This window comes from Pelophylax lessonae, assembly GCF_965119305.1.
Source record: "Pelophylax lessonae genome assembly, chromosome: 6".
NCBI classification, from domain to species: domain Eukaryota; kingdom Metazoa; phylum Chordata; class Amphibia; order Anura; family Ranidae; genus Pelophylax; species Pelophylax lessonae.
In genome coordinates this window covers 319,905,859-319,927,743 of record NC_138773.1, presented here as the reverse complement: position 1 = coordinate 319,927,743, position 21,885 = coordinate 319,905,859, and the positions used below count along the sequence as shown (strand labels likewise).

The 21,885-nt window shown below is 40.2% G+C and overlaps 1 protein-coding gene across 1 annotated transcript in view; it reads left to right on the top strand.

Moving 5' to 3' along the window:
* Window positions 1–21,885, top strand: part of LOC309557562 (contactin-associated protein-like 5) — a 691,665-nt gene that overhangs the window by 266,621 nt on the left and 403,159 nt on the right. Inside the window, exons 5-6 of the mRNA XM_082260344.1 lie at window positions 777–980; window positions 16,506–16,690. Of these exons, the coding sequence (XP_082116470.1) occupies window positions 777–980; window positions 16,506–16,690 (389 nt within the window). The remainder of the gene's footprint in view (window positions 1–776; window positions 981–16,505; window positions 16,691–21,885) is intronic.

The following is a 21,885-nucleotide window of genomic DNA, read 5'->3' as shown; positions in this document are numbered from 1 at the left end:
GATAAAAAGCACTCCCATAGCGTGATATCGTTTCCAACAATTTATTGAAATAACCATAAACCATCACACTCACATTAAGGTTGATCAAAATAGGCAGAAAACAAATGGTTCCAGAGTCTGGTATGCTGTATCGCTATCCGAAAAACTCCTTCACCCTCAGTGTACAATTGTTCAGTGGACGCCGTATAGCCACGCCTCGATGCGGCGTTTCGTCATTTCCGACTTCCTCACGGGGGCATCATGCCTCACCTACTATGTAACAGGTACTTATCAGGAATGTGAAATATTGGTGGTAACATATTCTTTAATAGTAGGTCCTCTTTATGAAAACGTGGTTCTTCTTGTTTTACAAATGTTGCCAAGTAATCCCTAACTCTACAATCTTGGAAGCCTTTTTGCTACAGTAAGGTAAAGTACTTTTGTGATGGGTTGGCGGTATCTTATGGGCCATCTACCATGTTGCTGAACTTTAGAACTTGTATAGCAGTTTAAACTCCCTGCGGTTTAATAGTATGATTTATTTAGAAATATGAAGCCATCACCTCCACCATTACTGCACTGTGCCACCGGCAAACATAACGGGCAAGGGCACATAATGTAATTCCAATGAGTCATACTTTAAAGGAATCACCAGGGGGATTCAATTCAGGGAAAGTAGACAATATTGTCCGTAATGATACTACTTGTGTTGATGCCAATAGCAAGAGATATTATCATTGACCTTGCTTGTTTGCTTACACGAGTGCCTGTCAATTGCCTCTTTGTCTCCTCTCTAGAATCTGATGTGGCAGACTTTGATGGCAGAAGCTCGCTCCTCTACAGGTTCAATCAGAAACTGATGACCACATATAAAGATGTCATCTCCCTGAAGTTCAAGAGCATGCAGAGTGATGGAGTATTATTTCACGGCGAAGGACAACGTGGGGATTATATAACGCTGGAGCTACAGAAAGGGAGATTGTCTCTCTCCATTAACCTCGGTATGCATTTTTCTCAATTAATTTGTTTGTGAAAATGACTACTTCATTTTTTTTTTATTAATCTTCATTATCAGTACAATGAATTTAAATGAGACATTAAAAAAAAAAAAAAATTTCTTGATAATGGGCTTTAAAAATTCCACCCTCCTTAGCCCTGGCAATATTGAATCTTAGTATGGACATCGACCCTCGGAGCTTTCAAACTGTGGTAACCCACTTACTCTTAGCTGGCAGGACCATGATTTCGAGATGTTGGAAAAGACAAATGGCGCCTCGTCCTTCATAGACTATTGAATTGGTCAAAACTAATTTTGTAAATGAACAACTCCCAGCCATTTCGGCTAAGTAAACATTCATTGTTTCTGCTTGGAATTTTTGGTTTACCTGCTTTAGGCAATTTTCTACTTGAAGCTTGTAGCTCTTAGGCCGGGTTCACATACAATAGCCCACAAAAGTGAGTACACCCCTCACATTTTTGTAAATATTTTATTCTATCTTTGTATGTGACAACACTGAAGAAATGACACTTTGCTACAATGTAAAGTAGTGAGTGTACAGCTTGTATAACAGTGTAAATTTGCTGTCCCCTCAAAATAACTCAACACACAGCCATTAATGTCTAAACCGCTGGCAACAAAAGTGAGTACACGGCCCAATTAGCCATTTTCCCTCCCCGGTGTCATGTGACTCGTTAGTGTTACAAGGTCTCAGGTGTGAATGGGGAACAGGTGTGTTAAATTTGGTGTTATCGCTCTCACTCTCTCATACTGGTCACTGGAAGTTCAACATTTCACCTCATGGCAAAGAACTCTCTGAGGATCTGAAAAAAAGAATTGTTGCTCTACATAAAGATGACCTAGACTATAAGAAGATTGCAAAGACCCTGAGACTGAGCTGCAGCATGGTGGCCAAGACCATGCAGTGGTTTAACAGGACAGGTTCCACTCAGAACAGGCCTCGCCATGGTCGACCAAAGAAGTTGAGTCGCATACTAGCTCATTATGAAATACTTGCCTTAAAACAAAGCCCTTTCAGTGGCACCCGCTCACTGTTGAGACGGCTGACATCTTTCCTGGTGTTTCTTCCAGGTTCGTAGGCTACGATGGTGTAAGTGGCCGGAGCCACGATGATGTTACTCCTGCACATGCGCGCTGGAGATGCCACTTAGGGCAAGGGCTGTAAACCAGACCGTCAGAGCGCTTGCACCGATGACGTCATCGGCTTGCATATACTCTGAATATCTCCTAAACTGTGCAAGTTTAGGAGATATTCACAGTACCTACAGGTAAGCCTAATTACAGTAAATGATGGTCTGTCAAACCAGAAAGCATTGCTTGACATTATTAGCATGCTGAAGAAGTGTACAGGCCATTTCCACCATTCTATTCTTGCCCAGCAGCGACTGAGATGCATTCAGGAAGACCTTGGCCTAACCAAAAACAACTTGATACAGGCTGTTCCAACACGATGGAACTCAATGGTACTCATGTTACAAAGGATGCTGGAGCCTCGCCAAACAGTTTGAGAAGCATGAGGAGAATAAAAATGTTGTGCTTGCATGTCTTTTTGATCCCTGATACAAGAACCATCCTTTCTCTTCTGATGATGTATTGGCCAAGGCAAAACAATGGCTGACAGAAAAGATTCAAGTTCAACAGAAGGTGCAGGAGGTTCCTCCTGACGAAAAGAAAAGTCAAGAAGAGAAGGTTTCTGATGTGGAAGAGAAGGATGCAGGAGAAAAATGTCCAAAAAGACAACGGACAGAAGAGAAAATTAATCATGGTGAAATAGATGCCATGTTCAGTGTTTTATTGGGGCCTCATGCGGAGGATTCTTCTCAATCTGCAATAATGACCCTGGATGATGAACTTCACATGATGATCTATTTGAAGGAACCAGTAGTTGACAGAAGAAGTGATCCTCTTCAGTGGTGGAAAGAAAATGAGGCACACTACAAAAGACTTGCTTCTTATGCTAGAAGATACCTTTCTGCTCCTCCTTCCTCTGTACCAAGTAAGCGTGTTTTTTGTCATGTGGCAGCAATTTATGAAAATAAAAGAAGCCGTTTAACTGGTGAACATGCTGAAATGTTCTGCTTTCTGCACTATAATATTGGTCTACTTAAAGTGGAGTTCCACCCATTCTTAATAACTTGGATTACATAGATGTATGTAATCCCCTTTAAAACTACTTTTACCAATGGAAACTTTTTTTTTTTTGCTAGTAAATACCTTATTTTCTTCTTTATTCATCCTCTTCTCACTTCCGGGTCCGGCCGCCGATCGCCGATTACGTCATTCGGCGATTCGCAGGGGCTGCTGGGATGTATCTCATGGCATGAAATCTTGCATTATTACACAGGAGTCCTGAGCTGTACTGTTTGTATTGAGGCCGTGCTCTGCCCCGCCTCTGCCCCACCTCCTCTCAGTGAGCTGTACTGTATGTATTGGATTGAGGCCGTGCTCTGCCCCGCCTCCTCTCAGTGAGCTCAGTGAGGATATAATGCTTTCAGTCCTCGCTCACTGAGAGGAGGCGGGGCGGAGGCAGGGCAGAGCCTCAATACAAACACTACACCTTAGGACTCATGTGTAATAATGCGAGATTTCATGCCATGAGATACATCCCAGCACCCCCTGCGAATCGTCGAATGACGTAATCGCCGATCGGCGGCCAGACCCGGAAGTGAAGAGAGGATGAATAAAGAAGAAAATAAGGTATTTACTAGCAAAAAAAAAAAAAGTTTCCATTGGTAAAAGTAGTTTTAAAGGGGATTACATACATCTAAAGTTATTAAAATGGGTGGAACTCCACTTTAACTGTGAGTATTGATTTGAAAGTGTAGTAGTGTCTGTCCACCAGTCCACTGAGTCCACTCCAATCCACTGTCTAGCTTTTGTCTAGCTATTTTTTCTAGCAGTTTTGCACTGACTGCACTGCGCTGCAGTCAGTGCAAAACTGCTAGAAAATAAGCAAGTCAGTGGACTACTGCTGCAGTAGTGCGCCACTTACTGCTGCAATCATTTTAAATCAATACTGCAGTAGTGCAGTAGTGATTTAAAATTATTGCAGTGAGTGAGTGCCCTATTGCATGTTCAGTAACAGCTTTGTGTCAAAATTTGTGTTTATTTTGCAAAATTTTAAATGTGCAAAAATATCGACCAATATTGGCCGATACCGATATGCGATGGCCAAAATATCGGTGTCGGCAACGAAAAAAACGATATTGGTCGATCACTACCTGTAGGTACAAGTGGTGTAACAGAATTTACAACCACTTTAAGCCAACATACAAGAGGGTTTAGCTATACTTTAAGTAGACGAACAAAGTCATTTCATTTTGCATAATCTAATACCCCATACCGGTAACAGGACCCAGTTCTGGGAATTGGTGTCTTTTTGAGAACTGCCAGAGACTCCAGTTAAGGTTCATTCACAAAGCCCATGACTGTTACCAGTAATTAGTTTATACATCAGATGAGGTCCCATGTTACATCCATCTGTTGTATCCAACTTCTGTATATATTTTGTATGTAAACTAGAGAATCCATAAAAGTCAGAACTCGCCAAAATTTTATAGCAGAGAGAAACCGTGCTGTGTTTGTCTTTCTGTAGAATGTCTATTCTTTATGAGTGAGCAACAAATCACTAGGGAACCAAGCTGAAATATAGGCACATGTCCATCAAAGTTAAGGCTCTCAGAAACGTCATCAGTTTGGGCGCATAGGATTCAGAACAAAAACCCTTAAGGGACTAACTGTGTCCAAAAAAGGGGAAACACATTATTCTGGATCCCACAAAAACTAGATCATACCCATGGATCAAAATAATTGCATACCCACCCTTTAAAAGAGATACACTATATTATCAAAAGTATTGGGACGCCTGTCTGTACATGCACATGAACGTAATGGCATCCCATTCTTAGTCCGCAGGGTTCAATATTGAGCTGGTCCACTCTTTGTAGCTATAACAGCTTCAACTCTTCTTTCAGAAGTGCATTCGTGAGATCAGGCACGTATGTTGGACGAGAAGGCCTGGCTCTCAGTCTCCCCTCCAATTTATCCCAAAGGTGTTTTACCTGGTTGATGTCAGAACTCTGTGCAGGCCAGTCAAGTTCCTCCACCCAAAATTCGCTCATCCATGTCTTTATGGTCGTAGTCCTTAACCTTGTTTTGTGCACTGGTCCAAATCATTTGGTGTAGAAGGTATTATGGTGTGGGGTTGTTTTGTATATGTTTTTACATACAGTGGTGGTTTAAATATCTTTTAAAATGATATGTGCATGTGAAGCATGCCTATGCAGATCAACACTTTTCGAGAAGCCATGCACTGAGCTGTAGACAAAATAAGATCTTTATTACATATAGAAATGACTATTGGAAGTGCAACGTTAGCAGGGACGGACTGCACCAAAATGTGGAGGGTGCAGCCCTACTGGGAGAGAAGATGGCCGATAAGTTAGAGGGGGTTTTAAACTAGGTGATTGGGGGGGGGGGGGGGTCCATTTGTAGAGCTAGCCAGCGGGGAGCAAGGTTCAGCGGGCAACATCGGGGGCATTAGCGGTAGGGTGACCAGAATTCCAAAACACAGGGTAAGTTGACAAATCCAAATTGCAGCCTCATAGCATCTAACAAGAATATAGTAGACGTCTGGACAAAACTACAAGGTTTGTATATCAATGCTAGAAGTCTGGCTAACAAGATGGGAGAACTGGAGAGGAGAATTTTGATTGTGTGGGAATTTCAGAGACTTGGTTGACAGCTCTTATGATTGGCTAGCAACCATTCAGGGGTAATTCCATTTACCGCAGAGATAGGGAGGGTAAAAAAGAGGGAGGGGTATGCCTGTATATCAAAAATGATGTGCAAGTGAATATGAGGGACGGTATCACTAATGGAGCTAGGGAGGAGGTGGAATCCCTACGGGTAGAGCTTCAAGGGGAGGAAACTAAGGGGAAAGTAATACTGAGTGTATGCTATAGGCCCCCTAACCAGAGGGAGGAGGGGGAGGTGGACCTCCTATCACAGCTTAGAATGGCGGCAAACATGGGAGATGTAATTTTAATGGGGAATATTAATTATCCAGATATAGATTGGACAGAAGGAACCACACATTCGTCTAAGGCTCACCATTTTATAAATGTTTTACAGTACAATTTCATGGGTCAGATGGTGAATGCACCAACAAGAAACAATGCGTTACTAGACCTACTGATTACGAAAAATACAGACCTGATCGAGGGTGTAGAAATACGAGGTAACTTAGGAAACAGTGACCACAGGTCAATTCGTTTCAGTATAAATCACAGATATGGGAACCACAAGGTTAATACAAGGACACTGAATTTCAAAAGAGCCAACTTTCCCAAACTGCACTCTTTGCTAGATGATATTAAATGTGATAGAATCCTCGAAAAAAAGGACATGGAGGAAAAATGGGAGTGCTTTGAGAACATACTAAATAAATGTATTGGCCAGTGCATTCCAACAGGGAATACGTTTAAAGAGCTAAAATAAACCCTGGGTGGCTAAACTCCAATGTAAAAATGCATGCAAAAACAGAAGAAAAGGCCTTCAAGAAATACAAGGCTGAGGGGTCATTGTCAGCATTCCAGCATTACAAAGAATGCAGTAAGAAATGTAAGAGTGTAATCAAGGCGGCAAAGATATAACACAAAAGGCACATTGCGGAAGAGAGTAAAAAATAACCCAAGAAATTCTTTAGGTATATAAATAGTAAGAAAGTGAGGCCAGAACATATTGGCCCCATAAAGGACAACGAAGTGAATTTAGCTACAAAGGACAGTGAGCAGGCAAAGGTTCTAAATGCATTCTTCGCCTCAGTCTTCACAAAAGAAACAGGGGGATTCAGTAACCTAGACTGTAATGTTAATGTTAATAACACATCACAGGAAGCACCCTCATGGTTAAGAGAAGACAGACTCAGAAATAGACTTGAAAGACTTAACATAAATAAGTCACCGGGACCAGGTGGCTTACACCCGAGGGTCCTTAAGGAACTCAGCCAGGTGTTAGCCAGACCATTGTTCCTAATTTTTATGGACAGTCTACTGATGGGAATGGTACCAGCTGATTGGAGAAAGCCAATGTGGCACCAATATTTAAAAAGGGCCGAGATATATTTCTGGGAACTACAGGCCTGTTAGCCTAACATCAATAGTCTGCAAGCTATTGGAGGGGATGATAAGGGACTATATATAAAACTTTAGTAATGAAAACGGTATCATTAGAAGTAATCAGCATGGATTTATGAACAAAATTGTTCTTGCCAGACCAATTTTTACCTTCTGTTAAGAAGTGAGCTACCATCTAGATGTGGATGGGGTGTATCTGGATTTTGCAAAGGCTTTTGATACAGTTCCCCACAAACGTTTGCTGTACAAACTAAGGTACGTAGGTATGGACCATAGAATTAGTACCTGGATTGAAAACTTGATTCAGGGGCGAGTCCAAAGGGTGGTGATAAATGGGGAGTACTCGGAATGGTCTGGTGTGGAAAGTGGGGTCCCCCAAGGAATTGTCCTGGGACCAATCCTGTTTAATTTATTCATAAGTGGCTTCCGCTCACTCAACAAATTAAATTCAAAATACTAACAACATCTTACAAAGCCATCCACAACTTAGCCCCCAGCTACATCACTAGCCTAGTCTCAAAACACCAACCGAATCGCTCTCTTCTTTCCTCTCAAAACCTCCTGCTCTCTAGCTCCCTCATCACCTCCTCTCATGCTCGCCTCCAGGACTTTACCAGAGCCTCACCAATCCTATGGAACTCCTTACCCTTATCTGTCCGATTATCTCCTACTCTATTAGCTTTTATACGATCCCCGAAAACCCTCCTCTTCAGAGAAGCCTATCCTACCCACACCTAACAACTGTACCTCCCCTTTTCTCCATCAGCTCATCCCCCACAGCTATTCCCTTTTGTTTCCCTCGACCCCCCTTCTAGATTGTAAGCTCTAACGAGCAGGGCCCTCTAAATCCTCCTGTATTGAATTGTATTGTAACTGTATTGTCTTCCCTCATATTGTAAAGCTCTGCGCAAACTTTTGGCGCTATATAAATCCTGTATAATAATAATAATAAACAATCTAGAGAATGGGATAACCAGCTTAATCTCAAGATTTGCGGTTGATACAAAGCTAAGCAGTGCAATAACTTCTAGGCAGGATGAGGAAACCTTACAAGAACACCTGACCAAAAAAATGGGTGGGCAACTACATAGCAAATGAGGTTTAATGTTGAAAAATGTAAGGTAATGCATTTGGCTGCCAAAAATACGACTGCAAGTTACACACTAGGGGGTGAAACTCTGGGGGAATCTAGGATGGAAAAGGACCTGGGGGTCCTAGTAGATGACAAGCTCAGCAATGGCATGCAATGCCAAGCTGCTGCAAGCAAAGCCAACAGAATACTGCCATGTATAAAAAAAGGGGATTCACTCTAGAGATAAAATTATAATTATCCTACTCTACAAGACAGTGGTCTGGCCGCATCTGGAGTATGCTGTCCAGTTTTGGGCACGGGTCCTCAGGAAGGATGTGCTGGAACTGAAGAAAGTCCAGAGAAGGGCATCGAAGCTAATAAATGAAATGGAGGACTTCAGCTATGAGGAAAGACTACAAGCATTAAACTTATTCTCTCTGGAGAAGAGACGCTTGAGAGGGGATACAATATCAATGTACAAATACTGTACTAGTGACCTTAGCATAGGGAACAAATTCATTAAAATTAGAAGAGAAGCGGTTTAACCTTAAACTGCGAAAATGTTCTTCATCGCCAGAGCGGTAAAGATGTAGAATTCTCTTCCACAAGCAGTGGTGTAAGCAGAGAGCGTCAATAGTTAAAAAAAAAAAAACCTATTAGATAGGCACCTTAACAACCACAACATACAGGGATATACAATGTATTATTGAAATAAACACTTATATACACACACACATCATAGGTTGAACTGGATGGACTGGTGTCTTTTTTCAACCTCACTAACTATGTAACTATATCTAACATTTTAGAATATTATTTCCTGAAAACAAATGCCTGACTCTGCTGGACTGCAGAACACCTGTCCCTCTCCTGACCTCCATTACATAGCGGGGAGAGGAGCTGACAGACAAGAGCTATGAGCCATGTGTCCCTGGAACTGATAAGCTTTGCAGAGAACTACCTGTGATTGGTAGGCCCAGTGGCTTTCCCCCTTCTACACCTTTGAATTAAACTTAACTCATACAGTACAGGAGCAGTGGTCATCATTATGTGATCTTAAACCCAGCCAAGGATTGTGGAGGTTATACATCTTTGCATTATTCCCTTGTCATACTGCCCCACTGCAATGACCTCTGCGTTTACTCGTGGGAGAGCTTCCAGTGCAACCTGCGCCCCCTTTTGGAGCTTTGTTCCCAAGTTGAATTCTCCTATCTATTCTCGATAGGACATGGGTCTGTGTAGCCAATGACACACGTAGAGACTGACTATTATGAACTCAAGACAGACAAACAAGAACTTACCTCAACTGCACTACATTCTAAAATATTGTATAACCTTGACATTAAAAAATGTGTATGGACTTTACTGGTACATATGAGATTACACTTCACAATGAAAAATAGTTAAAATTTAAATAAATCCACTTAGATCCGACAAATTCATAGACCTCTACCATAGCCAGGATGATTTCCAAATAACATATACACTTCAGTTATAGTGTGTAAAGCATACAACATATAGGTATCCCATAACTTTGTAATCATGGTTCCTCCTAAGTCAACACATTTCTCATAGAGCTTCTTCAGAAGGACAAACCAAGGATCAGGTAAGGAGATTATGGTAGTTGCTATGTAGATAGAGAAAACAACTTAGAGTATCGTTGCAGAATGCTTTCCATATTTTGAGAACCAGAACATTATGTGGCAAAAAAATTGTATATCAATATGTGAAACATAATAAGCATCTCAGGTGGACAACAATGGCAGTCTGCAGCAGGACAACCCCCAGGGGTGTCTTAGTGAACATCTTGCTGGTCACATTACAGCCAAGTTCCAGAAAACCAAGAAGAATTAAGCCCATGTCATTCCAAAAATGGCCACCATGACTTCCTGTGCTGATCAATGGCTCTTGAGCTTCTTAGGCCTTAGGGAAGAAGTGTGACTCCTTTGCATGGACTGACTCTTTTCTTCCGGATCATAAAGATACACCCACATTTAATCCCAGATCATCAACAAATGTCTTCATTGGCTTAAAATGCTTCCATTTCCACTCTTCTCGCATTCAAATCTGGTGTCAACTGTTGAGGTGCCAACTTTGCACACTCTTTCCAAAACCCTAAGTCATCCAACATCTTCTTTATGGGATTGTGAACACAGACCAGTTGTACAGCAAGATCATGGATTGTGACTTGTCTGTCTGCGCAAATCAATATGTTCTCAAGCTCACGATACGTGTCTGTGGTCGCAGTTAAAGAGAAAGTAAACCCATTAATTTAATAATCTAAAAAAATGGTTACTGGGAATGCTAACTGTCACATTGGTTGTGCTTTCAACCAAACTGTCAAACCATCCACTGCCTGGTGTCATGACTGATCACATGTGCAGCATCATGGCAGTTGAAGATTAAATAGAGGCCAAGATGGCAGCTCCCTTAGCTGAAAATGATAGGAGGGTTTACTTCCACTTTAATAGTCTCCCACTGCATGATTTGTGTTCAGTACTGGTTTCCCCTTCTTTAATCTTCTTCATCCATCTGTGTGCATTGCTCTTGTCAATGGTGTCATCTTTGAATAAATTCTGTGGATGTCAGAAAGTTTGCACTCCACCTTTATCAAAAACTCAGTGACTGCACATTGCTTCTGCTTAGAATCCATTATTTACCTGCAATGAAAAAGAAGAAGAGTTACTATAGAGAAGTGGACTCCAAACTGCAGCTCAGGAGCCAGATGCAGCCCCTTGCTTGCTTTTACCTTGCCCTTGGGGCACTATTTTATCCACTGATACCAACAATAGGGCATAATGCCCCCCACTTACACCAATGAAGGGGGGCTCAATTCTTCTCAATGACACCAACGATGTGGAGCAATTCCTCCTGCTAAGACCAACAATAGAGCCCATTGGCATCAATGATGGGGTGCAATTCTTCCCAATGACACCAGTGACGGGGCCCAATGACATCAACAACAGGGCACAATTACTCCAACTGACACCAATGATGGGGCGCAATTCTTCCCAATGACACCAATGAGGGGGCCCAATGACATCAACGACGGAGCACAATTACTGCAACTGACATCAATTATGGGGGTGCAATTCTTCTCAATGACACCAATGACGGGGCCCAATGACATCAACGATGGGGCACAATTACTGCAACTGACATCAATTATGGGGGTGCAATTCTTCTCAATGACACCAATGAGGGGGCCCAATGACATCAATGACGGGGCGCAATACTCCAACTGACATCAATGATGGGGTGCAATTCTTCCCAATGACACCAATTACGGGGCCCAATAACATCAACGACTGGACACGATTTCTCCAATTGACATCGATGATGGGGCACAATTGCTCCCACTGAAAATAACTATAGGGAAGTATATTTTTCCCACTGACTTCTGGACCTTTTCTACTCCCAATGGCCACAGTTTGGCCCCCTTAAACTCTTCAGAACAGTAAAACTGGCCCTTTGTTAAGAAAGTTTGGAGACCCCTGCTATAGAGGAAGAATTACTCTACCAACATGTGAAATTTGAATGACCTATGACCTAAAGTAATAAAAAAAAAAATCAAGCCCACTTTTGCAAAACATTCAGTAAAGCCCCCGTATCACGGAAGATCTTTCGATGGTTGGGTGTACTAAAAAGCAGATCCTCACCTCTTTATTGTTGTCTACCTTGCTTTAAATTATGGAAATGAAAGAAAGCTTATTTCCTCAGCATGACAACAGTGCTTTTCACTTTATGTTCCCTTTTCAACATTAATGTTTTCTAGTTTGAAAATCTCTGTGGGTGAAAATTGCAGCTGCGACAAGTTTAAAGTCATTTTTGACTTACGCAACACTTTAGTGCTGCTGTCCCATTTTCCAATATCACCCACATATTGTTATTTCTTTTCTATTTTCCTGTCTGGTTTTCTTCTTTCATTAAAGTGTGCATCAAGAAGAAGTTTATGAATCAGAGCTAGAATCTATCGGCAAACAAAGCACAACAGCTAAACCTAGAAAAAAATTAAAAAAAAGGAAAAATGCATCCACAACTGAAAAACAGCAAATGTTTTCTATTTTTTGTGAATAAATTGATCCACAAGAATAGAAAACCAAAATAGATCAAACCAATTCACATCCTGCTAAGATGAAAAATTATAGACTAATGTTAACAGACTGATCAATGTGTTTCATGTTTTTAAACTTTTAAAGAGAACCTGTACTGTGGAAGCTGTGCCCAAAAAAAAAAAAAAGATAAGCAGAAGACAAAGGACTAGTTGCCAGTATTTCATGTGGTCTTCTTTTCCTCATTACTGACTTACCATTTCTTGTTCAGCACCTCCCTGTATGGAGATGGCCTCTGTAACGGAACCGCGACCCACAATGTGCTTGTGGGCTTCCGTCCGATTACCACTTCCTTCAGTCTTGTACATAGATATTACAAACCCGATTCCAAAAAAGTTGGGACATTGTACAAATTGTGAGTAAAAAAGGAGTGGACCAATTTACAAATCTCATAAACGTTTATTTTATTCACAATGTAATATAGATAACATATCAAATGTTGAAAGTGAGACATTTTGAAATGTCATGCCAAATATTGGCTCATTTTGTATTTCATGAGAGCTACACATTCCAAAAAAGTTGGGACAGGTAGCAATAAGAAGCCGGAAAAGTTAAATGTACATATAAGGAACAGCTCGGGGACCAATTTGCAACTTATTAGGTCAATTGGCAACATGATTGGGTATAAAAAGAGCCTCTCAGAGTGGCAGTGTCCCTCAGAAGTCAAGATGGGCAGAGGATCACCAATTCCCTCAATGCTGCGGCGAAAATAATGGAGCAATATCAGAAAGGAGTTTCTCAGAGAAAAATTGCAAAGAGTTTGAAGTTATCATCATCTACAGTGCATAATATCATCCAAAGATCCAGAGAATCTGGAACAATCTCTCTGCGTAAGGGTCAAGGCCGGAAAACCATACTGGATGGCAGTGATCTTCGAGCCCTTAGACGGCACTGCATCACATACAGGAATGCTACTGTAATGGAAATCACAACATGGGCTCAGGAATACTTCCAGAAAACATTGTCAGCAAACACAATCCACCGTGCCATTCGCCGTTGCCAGCTAAAACTCTATAGGCCAAAAAGGAAGCCATATCTAAACATTATCCAGAAGCGCAGGCATTTTCTCTGGGCCAAGGCTCATTTATAATGGACTGTGGCAAAGTGGAAAACTGTTCTGTGGTCAGGCGAATCAAAATTTGAAGTTCTTTTTGGAAAACTGGGACGCCATGTCATCCGGACTAAAGAGGACAAGGACAACCCAAGTTGTTATCAGCGCTCAGTTCAGAAGCCTGCATCTCTGATGGTATGGGGTTGCATGAGTGCGTGTGGCATGGGCAGCTTACACATCTGGAAAGGCCCCATCAATGCTGAAAGGTATATCCAAGTTCTAGAACAACATATGATCCCACCCAGACGTCGTCTCTTTCAGGGAAGACCTTACATTTTCCAACATGACAATGCCAGACCACATACTGCATCAATTACAGCATCATGGCTGCGTAGAAGAAGGATCCGGGTACTGAAATGGCCAGCCTGCAGTCCAGATCTTTCACCCAAAGAAAACATTTGACGCATAAAGAGGAAGATGCGACAAAGAAGACCTAAGACAGCTGAGCAACTAGAATCCTGTATTAGACAAGAATGGGACAACATTCCTATTCCTAAACTTGAGCAACTTGTCTCCTCAGTCCCCAGACGTTTGCAGATTGTTATAAAAAGAAGAGGGGAGGCCACACAGTGGTAAACATGGCCTTGTCCCAACTTCTTTGAGATGTGTTGATGCCATGAAATTTAAAATCAACTTATTTTTCCCTTAAAATTATACATTTTCTCAGTTTAAACATTTGATATGTCATCTATGTTGTATTCTGAATAAAATATTGAAATTCAAAACTTCCACATCATTGCATTCTGTTTTTATTCTCAATTTGTACAGTGTCCCAACTTTTTTGGAATCGGGTTTGTAGATATCCTAGCCGCTCCCATACAAAACTAGCCGAGAATAACTTGTTTAAGATCTGGAACATTTTTTTAAAAACTCACACCAAATATATACCCCACCAGGTCAGGTGCCTGATTACATTATCATATGCAGATGAAATTGTGTATAGAAATATATTTAACATATCTAAGGAGCAACTAACACAAACAGTATTCTACTTTCCCACGAGCAACTAATAACTGACAGTGATTTAATTAACTTGAGCTAATTAACTAGCAGACTTGACGTCATCGAGCACTTGAAGTACAATACACATTATTATAAGTGTAGACACATCCCAACAGTAGACAATAGATGAGTTAATCAGCACAATCAACAATGTGTGGAAGACAGGTGGTTTAGCTGATGACATTAGCATCTGCCATAAGTCTGACTGTGCAGAGCAGTCCGCTATTGACAATAGGCAGCTAGGCCTTTAACATGGATCCTAAGCCTAGAGTCAAGAGTCTGTATGCCTTGGGGAGATGTGGACTTTAATCCAAAGTAACATTTCTCCAAGGGTCCCTCCAGCATACACCCCACAAAGAGCAGTGTTCCCTCACCAGCCAGGGCCCATAGTCAGTAGGCAAGAGGCTAGCCTGCAGTCCCCTCCAAAAGCTCCTGTCCTGAGTGAGTTTGTCAAAGTCACCTTGGTAGAGGAGCAGGGCTTTGCTTTCTCATGTCACATCTGCACCTTTGATGACTGATGGGGTACTAATCAAAAAGCAGTAGGAAAGGTGGTAGAAGCACAGATCCACCAAGTGGATAAACCCGTAAAATCCTTTCACTGTAAGTCCTTAACCACTTCCCACCGAAAGATGTACCCGTATGTCCTTGGGTTTCAGTGGTTATACCGGGATGGTGGGTGCACCTACAGGCATCATCCTGGTATCATTGTTTGCAGCTAGCGATCCCCTTTCAGACAGAAGTGATCTGAGTGGCTAATTAACCCCCCCTCCCGCCACCGCCTCTCCCGGGCTCGCCTGTTCCATTGCAGAGGCAGGGAGCGATGCGGCCAGAGGCAATGGCTGCCTGGAACAGAGAGAGTGGAACTGACGTTGTTCCCCTCTCTCTGTAACCCTGGAAACTGGGAGCGACGAGTAATTGGAGAAGGTGGTTAAGTACAGTTTCTTCTCCAACAAGAAGAACAGTGAGCATAAGAAAAGTGAAACATGCTTCAACTCTCCTGAGACTAGTATTCAAAGACAGCAATGGCTCCAGCCAGCTGTAGTTCCCCTCACTTACCACAGTGCCTCCCAGCTTCTATAGTCCCCAATCTCCTATAGTTTTCTGCAATGATTCACAGCCAAACCACAATGCCCCCAGTTCTCCTAAGTGCCTTCAGCCCCCGGCAATGCCTGCCTCCACCTGGGCCTCCAGCAAGCTGCAGATCTCCTAACCTACTACAGTGCCTCCCAGCTCCCATAGTGGCTCAAATCTCTTACAATTGTCTGCAGCACCTCTCAACCCATCCATAAGGACCCCAGACTCCCTGAGACCCCTCAGCCTCCATAGTGTCCCCCTCCTTCCTGGCCTTCAGGCAGCTGAAGATCCCATAAACCACCACATTGCAGTCCGATAATGCTCCTAACTTTCCTATAATTTTCTGCAGTGCCACTTACCCCCCACAGTGCTCCAAGGCCCCGGGAGAGCCCTTAGTCCCCATAGTAACCTAACCTGTCACAGTGCCCACAGGACCCCTAAGAGACCACAACCTCCACAGTGCCTCTCTCCTCACAAGCCTCCAGCCAGCTGCAGCTCACCTAACCTACCACAATGCTTCCCGATTCTAATAGTGCCCCCCCAATGTCTTACAATTGCCTGCAGTGTCCCTTAAACCCCTTATAATGTCCCCACCCTCCTGAGAGCCCTCAGCTCCCATACTACCCCAAAGCTCTAACAGTGCCCAGTCTTCCACAGTCTGCTGCAGAGCCTCCTGCCCTCAGCAGTGCCACAACTTTCAAAAGTGTCCCACAGTGCCTCTAGACCTCCTGCAGTGCCCTCCAGTCTCCCAAAGTTATGCTGGAGTGACTCCAGCTCCCTAGAAACATCTTTCTATACAGGGCTACCAAGCCTGCTGCAGAGTCTCCTAACCGCCTCCAGATCCCCTCACAGTGACACCCAGACGCAGTATATTCTAATAATGTTATTGTGTGATTATAGTTTTTTTTTTTTTTTTTCATGTTGGGGCATGGTAGGTTTTGGAAGAAAGATGAGAACTTCTGCCTTAGATGATCTCACACTGCCCATTTTTCCCTGCCAGGTGATGCCAAGCTCCGTTTCGGTAACACTCACACGGTGGTGACTTTGGGAAGCCTCTTGGATGACCAGCATTGGCATTCTGTTTTGATAGATCGATTCAACAAACAAGTTAACTTCACAGTGGACAAATACACTCAACATTTCCGCACTAAGGGCGAGTCTGATGACTTAGACATCGATTATGAGGTGCGTTTTGCTGTGTTATCTAAAATAACTGGTATTGGACCTGTGGTAAAATGTATTGATTTGTGATAAAGTGAAAATTTTTCAGTAAATATGGGAAAAGTTTTATTTTTACTGAACTGTTCTGTAGCAGCAATCGTTAAAATGCCTGTACTGGCAGGACACTGGGGATCACATGTTCTGGCAGATCCTCACTGGCACAGTATTCCAACAAATAGTGCTCACACAGCTATGGACCTCCAGTTTGCTGCCAGTATTTTAAACCTTGCTGCTGCACAATAGTACAGAAGAATAAAAAAATAGATAAATCCACAAATATAAATAAATAAAGAAAATTAGTACTTTAGATATATTAATACATTATAGTAATATAATACAGTACAATTCATAATAATATAATAAATTATGAATTCAATATATAAATGTATATATAATATGAATAATTATTACTATTATTAAGTATATTATTAAATGCTTTTATCATAATATATTTTTATCATGTGGTATTTTATATACACATATATATTTTGGAGAAAAGTTCTTTAAAATAACCTTACCCTATTTATTAGTGACATGGAGCTAAAGGGAGAATTTTTTTTTTTTGCACGGACATTTTAATACAGTACTACTTTAAAACGATGTGTCTTGCATCTAAAAACCACAGAGAAATCAAAGTCAAGTGGCAGGCAACACAATTATGGGTATAGGGTGGCTACATTGCTGTGTATGGTTTTCCTGATGCACTTGTGTAGTCACCCTGATGTGTTTATTTCCACCCAGGCATCATCAAAGTACTCTATTATGAGCAACTCCTCCTACAAGGGCTATTGATTAAAGTATATTTATTATTTTATAATATATGTATTATTAATAATAATAATCATAATTAGTATTATTTATTTATTATCGCCTGGGCCAGTGCATTACATTATATTTTAATTTAAAAATATAAAATATTATAATATATTTATTATTGTATTGATATAATATTATTGATTATTGATATTGATATATAATTGATATATATTAATAATATAATAGTATAATATAATATACTCATTATTGTATTGATATCATTTATTTAAGTATTCATATTATTATTTATATATATATATATATATATATATATATATATATATATATATATATATATATATATATATATATATAAACAAAGACAGAAAGATCATCAGGTCTCAGTAGCCTTTTGTAATATTTGGAAAGATAATCCCTTTGTATGTGTGCGCTATCCCCAGTGGTTTTATATATATATATATATATATATATATATATATATATATATATTTTTATTTTTTTTTTTTATTATAATAATAATAATAATAATAATAATAATAATAATAATAATAATAATAATAATAAATAAATACATTATATCAATAAAATAATAGATGTATTAGGATGTAATATAATATAGTATTAGGATATAATATGAAAGCATGCTTGGAATAAAGTATAATTAAACAAATAAATAAATAAATATAAATATATATACTCTATATATATATATATATATATATATATATATATATATATATATATATACACACAGGGCTTTTTTTCTCCTCCTTCTGAGTCGCCCCTTGGTACCACCCCCTACCCACCTCCCAATACTGCCCCTTTTAGGGAACACAGACCCAAGTATCATTCTGTGGTGCTAAGTAATTTGTATATAACAATAAAAGCATCCCCTGCAGCCAGCAACAATAGACCCCCCCAGAAACAAGCGATCACCCACACAACAATGCCTCCCCACAACAAAAAACACCCCAGCAACAATAGACCCACCCCAGCGACAATAGACCTCCAGCAGCAACATTCGATTCTCCAGCAGCCAGCAACAATAGACCTCTCTCTCAACAGTAGATCTGTCCTAGCAACAACTGACTCCCCCCAGAATTAAAAGATCAGTAGATCCCTTCCCAGCAACAATAGGTCCTCCACCAGCAAAAATAGACTCTCATGCAAAAATAGATCCCCACTAGTGACAATAGTTTCCCAAGCGGCCACCATCAATAGGCCCTCCAGGATACCCCTTGCACTTACATACATTCAGCGTTGGAGGTGCCAAAATGCGTTCCCCCACATTCCCTACTCACCTACGCTCTGAGAAATAGCCCTGTGTATATATATAGATATATATATATCTATATATATATCTATATATATATAGAGTATATATATTTATGTATTTCTTCGTTTAATTATACTTTATTCCAAGCATGCTTTCATATTATATCCTAATACTATATTATACTACATCCTAATACATCTATTATTTTATTGATATAATGTATTTATTTATTATTATTATTATAATAAAGATATATATATATATATATATATATATATATATATATATATATATATATATATATATATATATATATATATATATATACTGTATATACATATACAATATATAAATATATATTTATATTATTTTCATATATATATATATTATTTTATTATTGTATATAGTATTTGTACATATATAATTGTATTTAAAAAAAAAAAAATATATATATATATATATATATATATATTAGATACAATTAGTTATGTACAAATACTGTATATACTGCATATAATAATAAAATAATAAATACATATAAATATAAATATATATATATATATATATATATATATATATATATATATATATATATATATATATATATAATACTATATATAGTATATAATATATAATAATTTCAGTATTATAATGATATACTATTATACCTCATTGCAGCAATTTACAGAGCCAGTCCCCTACACTGGACTGTTCAATTATGTAAATGAATGCATTCTCCCTGAACTTTCAGTCATGCGATGCAAGGGCGGTAGATTTAGCACTGAGAAGTTGTAAAAAGTAATAGTAAATCTTTGGGACAAAATTCTTCAGCCAAAAAGGAGAAAACATTTTTTTTTTGTAATGAGGTTTTAATACTTTCAAACTTTCTGTCTTGCTCCTAAAATCCGCAGAGAGATCACAGTCAAGTGGCGGGCTGATTTCCAGCTCTTGATATAATTTCGTTCTGGAAATGAACCGTGGCCCATACAAGTCTCACAGTATAATTTTATTCTCTGGGTAGTATTGGTAAGCAGATTTGCAGCGCAGTCCAGGGTCATTAGTATTTTGTTTGTAGCGATAAATTCCTAATTAAGTCCCACGCCATCCCCAGCCCACTAAGGATTATAGCTGCAGTTTAAGTTCTATCTCTGGGCCTTTGATGGGTGATAAAATAGAAGGGAAATATCTGCTGTGATTGCTATGTATTAGGCAATTAGAATTATGACATAACAGGGAAAATTATGCAGCGAGCACGGAGCTCAGAAATGGGACTAATTAGTAAATATGGCCTTTTAACTTATTTTTTTATTTATTTTTTTAGAAATATGGGTCTTTTAGCATTGGGTTTGGCAGAGGCATATCTATCATACCATTCCAAAGAGAAGCATTTAGGAATTGATATATGTACATCACCAGCTAATTGCTTAGCAGCATCATGTAATGTAATTGTATAAAATAGACACGTATCTTTTAAAGTAAACTCCAGGCAAAATACTTGGAATAAATTTCTATTAGAAAAAGAAAAGGAAATGGGACTTTACGGTGCTCAACATCTTAACACAAAATACAGTCACATGTGGATAAAAATAATCTTTTATTGTTTCCTTTGAAAGCATTTCACATTATAGTAAACAGATTTTGGTAATTAAAAATGTGTGTATACCAAATATCAGCATCCCTGCATCCACTTTCCACATACAGATTAGGGATGGGCTCTGTCAGCTCTTACGTTCGACTCGAACATCAGCTGTTCTTGTGTTCGCTGAACACACAAACATATGGGGAGCTCAGTGGTAAGTTCACCCACTGATGAGAGCCCCATAATGCACTGCGCTGTTGCAGTGCATTGATTGCTGATGATTAGCCAAAGCATGCACCTGACCTGTATACTTTGGCCAATCACAGCACAATGTCCTGTCAGAGCCATGATTGGCCAAAGGCAGGGTGCCTTTGGCCAATCATGGCTCAGGGGCTAAGTCCATGCCCCACATTATATAAGGCTGCTGCTTACACGGCAGCCATGCATAGTGTGTAATAATAGAGGTTAGGCAGGTAGTTAGTGGATAGTGAGTTGAGTTAATTTAGTGCAGTCAGTGTAGTGTACAGGCATACCCCACTTTTAAAATGTATGGATATGTTGTAGTCCTGGGTCCCCTCTCGGTGCTCCCCAAGTTTTGTGTTCCTTTCACTTATAGTTCGGGAGCAGGGCCATGCCAAGCAGACCGAGATTTCCCATAGATGCCAATGTTAAAGACAGGGAGCAATGCCATGTCAAGCTGACTAATATTTCACATAGACACAAATGTCAAAGATAGGGAGCAGTGCCCTGCCAAGATGACCACGATTTCCCATAGACGCCAATGTTAAAGACGGAGCATTGCCACATCAAGCTGACCAATATTTCCCATAGACGTCAATGTTAAAGACTGGGAGCAGTGCCATGCCAAGCTGACCAAGATTTCCCATAGACGCCAATGTTAAAGATGGAGCATTGCCACATCAAGCTGACTAATATTTCCCATAGACGTCAATGTTAAAGACAGGGAGCAGTGCCATGCCAAGCAGACCGAGATTTCCCATAGATGCCAATGTTAAATACAGGGAGCAATGCCATGTCAAGCTGACTAATATTTCACATAGACACAAATGTCAAAGATAGGGAGCAGTGCCCTGCCAAGATGACCACGATTTCCCATAGACGCCAATGTTAAAGACGGAGCATTGCCACATCAAGCTGACTAATATTTCCCATAGACGTCAATGTTAAAGACTGGGAGCAGTGCCATGCCAAGCTGACCAAGATTTCCCATAGACGCCAATGTTAAAGTCAGGGAGCAATGCCGTGCCAAGCTGACTGAAATTTCCCATAAGTGCCAATGTTAAAGACAGGGAGCAGTGCCATGCCAAGCTGACCAAAATTTCCTATAGAAGCCAATGTTACAGACTGGGAGCAGTGCCATGCCAAGCTGACCAACATTTCCTATAGAAGCCAATGTTACAGACTGGGAGCAGCGCCATGCCAAGCTGACTGATATTTCCCATAGATGCAAATGAGCACTGAAAGCTAAAAAAAAATTGATTTTGGCAGGAAGGGGGTGAATGTGCC